At 43.2% G+C, this 12,040-nt stretch overlaps 1 protein-coding gene across 3 annotated transcripts in view; it reads right to left on the bottom strand.

Annotated features, from left to right (window-relative positions):
- MAP2K1 (mitogen-activated protein kinase kinase 1) overlaps nucleotides 1–12,040 on the bottom strand; it is a 66,176-nt gene that overhangs the window by 33,932 nt on the left and 20,204 nt on the right. For all 3 annotated transcript variants that reach the window (XM_084640614.1, XM_084640612.1, XM_084640613.1), the window contains one exon: nucleotides 1,460–1,670. In XM_084640614.1, the coding sequence (XP_084496740.1) occupies nucleotides 1,460–1,670 (211 nt within the window). The remainder of the gene's footprint in view (nucleotides 1–1,459; nucleotides 1,671–12,040) is intronic.

Genomic DNA, 12,040 nt, shown 5'->3' with positions numbered 1-12,040 from the left:
TACTCTTCTTACAGAAACTGCCAGACTGCTGCACTAGCGTTGGGGGGTGGGGGGATGAAATGGAGCTGAACCATCACTGTCCCTGCCCCCAACAACCACCTGGACCCAGAACTGTAGAGGGGAGACCCCTCTTCCATACTGGGGGCACTAGGGTCCAAGTGATGCCTCACCTCCACTCCCCAACCCACACCACCATATGACCTTGGGGGGGAAACTGCAGAGAACAGGCAGCCAGAGACTCTGGCCAGTAGAACCAGAAGTAGCCAAAGGAGGGACCTCAGGACCCCTGGATATTCTAGTGAGAACTGCAGAAAGTTCTCCAATAGCCTCTGCCCTGTGCTGATTGGCTGTTTTCTCCCTCTCTTCCCACCCACCAGGACAGTCTCTTCAGTCAGCTTCATTCCACACACCCCCCCCCACCCTATTCTCCCTTCCACTTTCCATTTAGCTGATCCCCTCTTAACTAAAACCATCTCAAACAATAAATAAACTGTGGCAATAACATGATGTTATCACCATCACATTGTTCATGCTACTTGTGTGTTTATCCCTTTCCCCTGTCTGCATTGTCTATTGAGAGTGCAAGCTACTCAGGGCCAGGGCAGTCTGCTGCTCTAGGTTTTTGCAGCACCTAGGACAATGGGACCCTATTCTTGGTTGGCCCTTAGTTGCTACTCTAATAAACATGATTAATAATCATGATTTACTAGCATGCTATGCAATATTAAATAATTACATGACACTTGCCAAATGCATACAGTTACATTTTTTATTTCGCCAGAAAGAGCTCTTCCTGTGGCAGTGTATTCCTACCACACAGACAAGGGGCTCTTCCTGAATTCCAATGAAGGAGACAGGGGGGCTGAGACAGTGGTTCCATCGGCCATTTCCCCTGCTCCACAATAAAGGAGCCCTGACGGTGCAGTAGCAGACACAGAGTAGGTCTACTCCTCTTCGGCAGCCTGTGGAGGGAGAAGTATGAGGAGAAGAATTTCCCGCTCCTCCAACCCCAACAGTGTAAAACGTATGAAGCCTCTGTACACAAGCCTGGCGTAGGGGACAGGATATGCCGCTATGCTAATCCAAAACATTTAGTAATTAGTTGTGGATATCCTAGTCATTAGTGAGGTTCTATCGTGTATTTAGATTTTGCGTCAGAGAGAGAAAATTTTTGGCAGTAAATAAAATACCTCTTACTTTACAAAATATGAGAAGCTGCTAACAAAAAAGGGAGGGGATTATTGGCCTTTCATCGCGACAACATGGAACATAATACCATCTCCACAGATAGGGGAAGTGGAGGCTAAAGAAGTATTTGACCTTTGCTATTTTGAGAAGGCATCTCCACTTCTCCTGGAAGTGGTCTTTAGTAATATTCTGTATGTCAATGTCACTTTGTGATGGGCACTAAGCTTTGAAAAGGCATCATTAAAGCTCCTGTTGCCACGGAGGTTCTCACCTTTCTTGCCATAATGAGGCCAGAAGGTTTGTGAGATACTTTGAAGACCACACCGCCGTTTCCTGCTCCCAGTTCACTGATTTTCTCGAAGTCGTCATCCTTCAGTTCCCCAACTTTTTGCTTCTGAGTAAGGAAAGCTTCAAGACGTTTACGTTGCTGCTCATCCAATTCTAACTCTTCCAGCTTCTTCTGCAGCGCCTCTAAATTTGTCCTATGCAGCAAAGAGAGCATAATTTGATTAAGCTATCTGATCTCACTAAGGAGATGTCTACACTACAGCCGTTACAGCGGCACAGATATGGCACTGCAGCACCATTGTATAGACACTTCCAACATCAACAGAAGGGGTTTCTGCATCAATATAGTTAATCCACCTCTTTGAGAGGTGGTACCTAGGTCACTGAAAGAACTCTACTGTCAACCTATCCATATCTACACTGGGGGTTAGGTCAATCTAACTACGGGAGTCAGGGCATGAAGTTTTCAGCTCTGAATGACATAGCCAGATCAATCTAACTTTTACATGTAGACCAGGCCTAAACAATGTTGCAGGGGTGAGAGAAGCAGTACCACTGAAATCAAAGACTACTGGAGTAAGACCCTGAATCCTTACACTTACATGCATCATCTTGCTGGATCACGTCTTACGTGCTCTCACAAGAGTCACACAACTAGGTCCTTGGTGTATGTAAATAGTTTCAGTACAGACAAAATAATACAAAAGTAGCTAGATAATGTCTATCCCCCTCCTCTTTGAGGCACTGGACCAAATTCATGTCTGGTGGAACTCCTTGATCCACCTAGTGGGTTCAATGACTCCGCAGTACTAGTTAATGGTTTGATGAATATTATACCACCTCCACACAAACTATTTTTGGATTCAGATTTTTAATAGGTGATATGCAACTTCCTGCAAAGTTTGTCTGAATGTTTTAAACACTGATCTTCACATGTGATTAAAGATCTGACAATCCATTCAAAAACCTCTCACTTGCATTGTGATACAAAGAAAGTCAGAGAGTTTAAGGCCACAAGGGACCATCAGATCATCTCGTCTGACCTCCTGTATGTCACAGGCCACCAAGACCACCTAATACTCACATCACCCCAACAACCAGTATTACACCAAAGTATTACAATCCTCCAGAGACTAAATTTTTGTGTACCACAGGCAGAGAACAGGAGCAAATAAAGCATAGCCAATAGAATAAAGCAATTAAGCCATTCAAATCATGCACAAACAGAAAATACATACATAAAATAGCCACTTCAGGGACAAAATAAACTGCTTCAATAATAATCAGTCAAAAAGGTTTCAAGTTCACCACTTATTCTGGTCAATAACATGCCAGCCAGAAAGCTTGATTTAATATTGGTAGAAAAATAAAGAGCCGAATATAGCAATTCAAAGGACAGCTAAATTTGGGACAGCAGCCAATACATTCAACTTCTACATGAAGAAAACAAACCATAATTTAACTCCAGATCTTAAAAGTATTTCATATCTAAGAAATAGTACATCTGAACAAGAACCCATGCAGATACAGCGATTCCTGAATCCAACAACAATAATAAATTGCAGCTGCAGCAAATATCTAGGGACAAGCCTTCAAATTATTGCTCAGCCAAATCATGAAGCTCTTACCCAGGCAACATTCCCAATGAACTCAGTACTGTGAGAGTAAGGATTTCAGGAGCTGGCTCACAGCCTTTCAGAGAATGCAGCAGGAACACTTTCTCTAGGGATGATTTTAAAGAAGTGAAGGATGATATCCAGCAAAACCATTTATAAGCATCACTTTATAAATACTATTCACTTTCGAAACCATGGCTGAAGGGAAGATGCATTCTGAGTTCTCAGCCAGACACAGACCACTCTAAACAGCAGCGACAAATTATCTTAATATAGCAATAAGTCTGAGTGGACGGTAAAATTATCAGGCACATGACTTCCCTCACTTCACTTCCGCTAAACTGCTCCTTCAGAGCCAAAGAGAGCACCCAAAATTAGAAGTTATCCCTCTTTGAGCTTCCACAGCAGACATGGAATTAGCATCAAGAAGGGGTAAGCAGGTTCAATTAAGAGCCCATTTGTGAGAAAACTTAATCCAACCATCTGAACATGAAAGGGTTAAAAAAAACAAAACCACACCTAGGCATTGTTAACAGCCCTTTCCCTGAATATGATCACAATCATTATTTGTACGCCACCCTACTCTTAGATCAGTTAGAAGTCTGAATGGTTGAGTTAGACAAGACACAATTAAGGTTAACTTAGTTCTTTCTAAGCATTATCCCTTTATTAAGCAAGTTGTATACAGAGTATGAGAATTCCTGAGGTCTATTTCTCCAGTACTGAAGCCTATTCTCATTGCAATAATGCTGAATTTAATAGTGATTTGCTAGCGGACGCACAAGATCAGCTCATCCACCCTTACCAAGAGGATGAGCAGAAATATAATATTTTACTCAATTAATAAAAAAGAACGAAGGAAAAGAAAAATGCACAATCTACTCACCCTGGACAAGTGTAATTTTGCAAGGCTACTTTACATATGAACTAGTCTACATGGGAAAATTTCTGGCATAACTATACTATAATCATTTTTCTGCACTATAGTAAGACCATTTTAAGTCCCTGTGTGGACACTTTATTCTGGGATCAAAGTGATTTTATTCAGAAATTAAACAGAATAATTTGGAAGCAGAGTAATTATACCAGAATCAAGTTCCACACAGGGATTTACACCAGTATCACTATAATGGAATAGCTATTTCAAGATAGCTGTAACAAGACATTTTCCCATGTAGAAAAGCCCAATAGCTAAAGGAGTCCAGCAGACAGACACTATTGTAAAGTTGAGCTGTAAAGAAAGAGGCATACTTTTTCCTCATCTAACTTCCCAAGCATAAGACTAAAAGCCAACTAGCAAACTAGAATTTTCTCAAATATGCCCAGTGAAAAATAACTTAGCATCAGGTCAAGTAAAATATATATTTCAGGGAATGCAGCTGTCCTCCGTTTCTTTTCTTACTGAGATAATTACATGATAAAAATAAGAGCAGGCAATGATTAACAGGAGTTAAGTACCCTTTATTATGTTACAGTAAACTCTTGAGCATTGATGCAAGCAAATTCTATATCCTGCACCGGAAGTTTGCTGACAGATGAGAATAAGCAGCTCATGTTTTCAAAGAACACATGCTGACAGGCCCACTCACCTCATGTCCATTTACTATGTCAGAGAGTGTACCATGTCAGCTAAAGTCTTCAGCAGGTTATAGTTTAGTCAAATGGCCATGTGCTACACTCACAGCTCGCCAGTAAGAGACCAGAGTGTCCATTCGTCATGGGCCACTTCACCTTGAATGGTCCCTTAGCATATGTGCTAACTAATTTATGCTAAAGCGGCAAAGAGTCCTGTGGCACCTTATAGACTAACAGAAGTATTGGCGCATAAGGTTTCGTGGGTGAATACCCACTTCCGACGAATACCAACGAAGTGGGTATTCACCCACAAAAGCTTATGCTCCACTTCATCGGATCACCCACGAAAGCTTATGCTCCAATACGTCTGTTAGTCTATAAAGGTGTCACAGGACTCTTTGCCACTTTTACAGATCCAGACTAACACGGCTACCCCTCTGATACTATTTATGCTAAACTAGCTGTTTGATCTTGTATTTATCTGTGGCACTCGGAGTGCCTTTCCCAGACCTGAAAAAGCACTCTGTATAGCTTGAAAGCTTGTCTCTCTCACCAACAGAAGTTGGTCCAATAAAAGATATTACCTCACCCACCTGGTCACTGAAGCAGAACTAAACAACAAAAATTCCATGCACATTCCTAACCAATGTTGAACATATTGTGTAATAAAGAGATACAAAGACAGATAAAAACACTTTGGAAGTACAGCTCTATATGCTTTATGGGAAAGCTACAAAATTACAGGAGGGTGAGGAGAGCGATATTCTTTGGGTCACCCATCCAAATTTTGCATCCTTTAAAATGTCTCCCTATGGACACCTGGAGCAACTTCCCAGAGCTTCAGTACACTCCCATTAAAACTGAACTCCTTCATAGTGTCCTTTTCAGCTACTTAATTTATTTATTTGCATTAAATAGGGCCTGTGATGATCAAGAACATATGGTCCATTAAGGTGTATTAAACCAAAGAATCATTTTTGTCTAACATGATTTCTATGCAGAAGACACACTGTCCTAGGTCTAACACAAAGGGCCAGATTTTCAAAAGAGCTCAAAGACGGATGTACAAGTGCTCAGCCACCATAACTGGGGCCTGTCTTTCAAAAGACCTCAGATCCTATTTAGGCACCTAGGGCAGGATTTTTTAAAGCACTCAAGTTGTTTAGAAGGACAAGTCTCATTGAAATTCAATGGACTTGTGCTCCTAAGTCACTTAAGCACTTTTGAAAAGCATATGCCTAAATAACAGAGCGTTCAGCACTCAACATGTTCAGCTCTGGCCACCGACTTTGGTGCCTAAATGGGGACTGAGGTCTTCTGAAAATCTGGCCTCAATGGGGAATAACAGCTTTAGAAAAATCTGGTCTGTATGCCGCTGACTATTGGGGGAGGGGGTCCAAAATCCACGTCTTTATTTGCAAGTAGTCTTGAGGGGGACTGTTACACTTGCTAACAAAAGGCCTGCTACAAAGCTTCCCTTTAAGGGGCTCGTGCACCCTCTTGAAGGCCAGTCAGAGGAAACAAGAGATTCTCTCTCAGTGGTAGGAATACACAACTGGAAGGACCAAGAAACCAGACTCATATACAGACAGGATGCCAGACGACTTTTCAATATCTTTTTTGAGGAAGAGAAAAATTCCAACTAATCCAGCATTTTCTCTTTGCAAATCTTACAGCTGCCATATTGCTCATATGGAATATCCTTATCAATTGCCACAGATAAGAAATACAGTATAAGATTTCAGTTAGTCAGGGAAAGGGTGATCTGCACGACTTAAAAAAAATCTCTAGCAACACCACATTGGTAGTTAAGTTCTCAAAGGCTGAGAATTTGAATTAACCCAGGGAACTTAGAAGTTTGGAAGAGCAGAGGAAAATCTCGATTCTTTCGATCCTTACCAGGTGAAATTCCCCATAACAGCTAAGTTGTAGAGTGAGGAACATGGTGCAAGAGGAATGGAGAAAGTCCTACAGATCCCCAAGTTTCTTTAGATCTGTCGTCCCAGGGCCTTGCATATGAAATTTTACAAAACAAACGAAGAGGAAGATTATGGGGAATTCATATACCAGTGTCTTTAAGACCAGTGCACTGTGAGAAACATTAAGGCAGCTTGATCAGCGGGAAGAGGTAGTAATTGACTGTGAAAAAGTCTGGTAGATACTGTATCTTTATATAAAAAACTCTTATTAAAAGACAAAACTACCTATTAAAATTCATCACCATTGCTGTATGCGGTCTTGGAGTCAGTTTTTCATTGTCAAAAAGCTATGCCTTTGCCAGAGTTCCATCAAAACAAGAAATAATCAAGCCATCCAATGTTTCAGTATTCCAAGTATTATTTTAAAACAGGTGCTACCATTTAATTCATTTCTATGACTTTCCAGCACAAGCACAGATATTAGACACTCTGCAGTAGTGAACGAGTCCAGATTTTGTAGCCATGATCATCTAAACAGAGCAGTAGTAATGTCACTCCATTTGTTAAAGGCACCCTGTAATTCTATAAAGTGCCATGCCTGAACAGTCAGGCTGGAGGGACTATGCCTACAGAATGCCTTCTAGGGCAATAAAGGTGGGAAAAAAACAACAACTGAGCAGCAGAACTTATGTCTTTTTAAAGAAAATGCAACACCAGTATCAAGGTATTAGGTTTACAGGGTTGGGGGCTGGCTCCGTTCCCATCCTGCCTAGTCATAACTCTCTTGGGGTATGTTGCATTACCTCTTCCCTCCTGCCCTCAGGCCTAGTATACACAGGGAGGGGTTCAATCTAAGATACGCAACTTCAGCTATGAGAATAGCGTAGCTGAAGTCGACACATCTTAGATCGACTTAGAATCACTTATTTTGCATCCTCGCGGCGCAGGATCGATGGCCACCGCTCCCCCGTCGACTCCGCTTCCGCCTCTCGCCCCTCACCCTGGTGGAGTTCCGGAGTCGACAGCAGAGCAATCAGGGATCGATTTATCGCATCTACACTAGACACGATAAATCGATCCCCGATAGATCGATCACTACCCGCAGATCCGGTGGGTAGTGTAGACGTGGCCTCAGATACAACACTGTAGACATAATTCCCAGCCTCTTGCACAAGGAACATTTCTGTTACTGCAGTAATTTCACAATTCTGCTTTTGTATTTCGAAGCAATTCACTGCAATAAAGTCAAACCAGAACAAATGTGCTGTGCATACGTCTAAGTTAAATTTAGGTATAAGTATGCGGACCAATTGAAAAAGGCAGGATTTTCTTGCAAGGTATGTATGTATTTGGGGCTACTTTTTCAGATTTTGTGTGAGTAGTAGCAGAGATCAGCTTCCCATCAATCAATAAATAATATTGCCATACATGGGGAGAGGTTCATAATCTTACGCCGGCCCCTTTATACCCGGTAAAAGCCCCAGTTCTGGCCAGGGCTGTCACTCTCTCAGTCACAGCACAGAGGTATGCCAGGAGCATGGCTGGAATCAGAAGGAATGTGTCAGAGGCAGGGCCAACAGCACAGAACCAGTGGAGAATCTGGCCAGTGCTGCTGCCCATAGGGAAGCCCAGAAAGGCTACCATAATTTAGACAGGCCCCAAGGGCCAACTAAATTAGACAAAGGGCCCCTTGAGCAGTCCAGAATCTGGAGGGTGAACAGCTGGCTAAAATCCACTTTAGTCCCTACTTGTCCCTGAGGACAGAGCTGGGCCTTCTAAAGGTGCAGTACATAATCTCACCAGGGACTCCTGAAGGGGCAAAATGTCATCCAGATGCTACCACTTAAGCTATGTCACTTTTAAGGCCCATCAATCTGGACAGTGAACCTTGAAACCTGAAGCAGCATACTCCCTCCTTGGAGCAGCTGGGAGACAGGAAAGGAGACTGCTGCCGCTTACTCTGTGCTAGATGGTAATATCACAATCTAGCCCCAGAGAAGCAGAAAAGAACTCCTCATTTTCAAAGCACACTACCAATAATGCCAAACCCATTAGACCAAACCAAATAGATTTCTATTTACATTTTAAAAGAGGGTAAGATCATTTCGGATTCACATCCGTGACAGAATAATTAATAATATACCACAACGTTAATACTCTTAAAATACTTTTTGAGGTAATACGTTATCTGTAAATCTTTGTGCCTGAATACTTCAAATACTTGTTCAGTTGCTGATTTTTATTCATTTTAGCTGTGTGTATTTTTACAATCTATTCAAAAAGAGGTGCAATTCTGTGACTGCAGAAGAAGGTACAGTATCCTTCAGATCTACTGGAGGCTGTTTTCTGGAACAGTGACAGGAAAGCTTTTCTACGCGCCTACATACCTGTCAACTCTAAAAAGAAAGTAGGCAGTGCACTACATGATTTGCATGAACCACAGCAATCTGGGAACTGAAAAAAATTCTGAACTAAGATCATGAGGACATCTTATACATTTTGAAAGACAAAGTGACAGCCAGAACACAGTCCACAAAGATTTATCCAAGATATGTAAATTCATTCAAAATGTGCAAAGGACTCTGTTCTTTGGCACAAAAACAGTAATTTCTGTACATTCTGTCAATTTCATCTATTTTCCGTTTTTACAATAGATTTGATTTCAAAATTAATGCTCACAATGACTGGACAACCGATATTTCGCACCAATGCATTAAATTTATCTGTCCATCTATTTAATAGAGATAAAAGAAAAAAATCCAAAATAGGATTCTTCATATGTGTCGGCAACTATAAGCCCCAGTTCAGCAAAGCCCTGCAGTATGTGCTTCCACCTCACTGACTTCAATGTTAGGTATTGATTGAATGTAACTAGATTGTGCTTCACTGCTTTCTTGAATAGGGGTCGAAGGTCCAGATTCTGCTACCTTGACTCACACAGAGTAGTATTTTACTCCATGAGTAGTTCCACTGAAACAAAACTGCTCTATCACTTTGCAAAAACTATTGCGCAGTGTTCCTGTTGCAATCACAGACAGGACTGCAAACTTATCACATGCCTGGACACAACCTGTTCCTTCCTATGCATCTGGTTGATCCATTCTTTCATACAAAGAGCATAACAAAGTTTAAAAGAATGCTTTTTGGGGGGACAGAGTAGAAAACTCATCAAGCTCTATCCAGTGAAGATATGGTAATTGATAGTAACCAATTAAAGGGCACAATTCCTATTCTCACTACATTCTGTAAAGGCTAAATCATGTTCTGTTCTTTAGGATCCTCTCCTCTGAAGAATAAAAAATAATAAGCTCTACTACACCACATCAGATCCATAGAACTCAATGAACTATAGAACAGAAGGCAAGTATCATTATTCCAATCTACCTATGGAGAAACTGAGGCAAAGATGATGATGTGATGTGCCCCAGATGATATAAGAGGTTACATTTTCCTTCAGTCTGAATTTCTCTGAGGCCTTGAGGGTTGATGAGGATGAACTAGAGGGGCAATTTCTAGAAATTCTACCACAAAATAAATTCATATTATGCTAACAGCTTCCTCCAAAACAGTAGTTCAGCATATGCCAAATTACTGAACACCTGCCCAGCAGCTAGGAAGAATGCGAGAAGAATGTATCCAGTCAGAAGTAGCCTTTAATGCAGGAATGGGCAAACTTTTTGGCCTGAGGGCCGCATCGGGTTTCAGAAATTGTATGGAGGGCTGGTTCGGGGAGGCTGAGCCTCCCTCAACAGCCAGGGGTGGCCAAGCCCCGGCCCCTGCCCCAAATTCCCCCCCCACCCGCTTCTTGCCTTCTGATGCCTCCCCCTGGACCCCTTCCCCATCCACCCCCCCCAGCTCCCTGTCCCCTGACCACCCCCAAAACCCCCACCCCTGACTACCCCCCGCCACCCCATCCAACCTTCCTCTCATTCCTGACTGCCCCCCCAGGACCCCTGCCTCATCCAACCACCCCTTCTCTCTGACTGCCCCTGGAACCCGTGCCCCCCCCACCGCATCCATCCTGTCTTCTCATTCCTGACTGCCCCCCCACCACCCCATTCAAACCCACCTCCTTCCTGACTGCCCCCCCGGACCCCTGACCCCATTCAACCCCCTGTTCCCCGCCCTCTGACCACCCCAACCCCTGTCCATGCCCCCCCGCCCCAGAACTCCCCTGCCCTCTATCCAACCCCCCTACTCCCTGCCCCCTTACCACGCTGCCTGGAGCACCGGTGGCTGGAGCCCGGCTGGAGCCAACCATGCCACTGCACAGCCTGGAGCACCAGGTCAGGCCGGGCTCTGCAGCTGCGCTGCCTCAGGAGCTTGCCGCCCCAAGCATTGCGCCAGCAGTGCGGCGAGGTGAGGGTATGGGGGAGGAGGGACAGTGAGGGAGGGGCCGAGGACTAGCCTCCCGGGCCAGGAGCTCAGGGGCCGGTCAGGAGGGTCCCACGGGCCACCCGTAATTTGCCCACCTCTGCTTTAATGCCTGGTCCAGATCTTCCTCCAACATCCTCCCATTGCCACCTACCCAAGAAGCAATGCAGAGAGTCTAAGATTAGACAAGAAGCCAGAAGTATGTTAGGATCTTGAGGAAGTCCTCATATATTGCCAAGGAAAGAAGAGATTCAGTCTATTTTCCTCCTGCTTCTTCCAAGTAGAAACATAAGCCTTCTTAAAGATAACTTGTAACAGATGCTCCACTGAAATCGGTGGAGCTACCCACACTGATTTAAACCACTGAGGATCAGCCCAGAATATAAAGGCTGCCACTGAAGTCAGTCATCAAAGAAACTGCTCAATTTCCAGCATGCCCTTGAGTAGCCCATAAATAAAAAAGGTTAGTGTCAGGAATTGCCTGCAGATTAGCCATCACCTCATTTCTGGGATGGATTAAGACACATTTTCAGGTTTAGTATCATCAGGACACAAACATCAATGAGGACCAAAATGGAAACAGCTCTATTTAAAAACCAGACTTTCAATGATAGAAGGAATGTAAAAAGAAAGTATAGCCAAGCACATTTTGTTTTGTATAATATTCTCTCTCCATACTGACAATCCATGTCCTCAATCTTCAAAAGCTGGAAGATATGGACTTCAGACAAAGGAAAAGAGATGGCCAGATGAGTTGAAGGGCTCTGGCACAATCCTGCAGAGTAAGGGCTCTGCAACCAACGGCACAAAATAAATCTGCAAAAGTAGTTTATAGATTGGACTGAAAAAACCAAGAATCCTTCTCTTGGTTCTTCCTCCTTTGCCACAGCGTTCCTGATGTCACAGAAAACCTGAAACATATGCTTTTCGAGGAGACAGTCTCAGTAACATGTATGAACTGAACTGAAACAAAACAGACACTGGAGCAGATCATAGGAAGAAGGGAAGCCATGGGGACTGATGATGGTGCAAAAATTGACAATGTGATTAACTGCTTCTGCCCAATTAACAAGACCTCCA

Source organism: Lepidochelys olivacea (genome assembly GCF_965140295.1).
Source record: "Lepidochelys olivacea isolate rLepOli2 genome assembly, chromosome: 10".
In the NCBI taxonomy this organism is placed as follows: Eukaryota; Metazoa; Chordata; order Testudines; family Cheloniidae; genus Lepidochelys; species Lepidochelys olivacea.
This window is presented reverse-complemented; position numbering and strand designations above follow the sequence as displayed.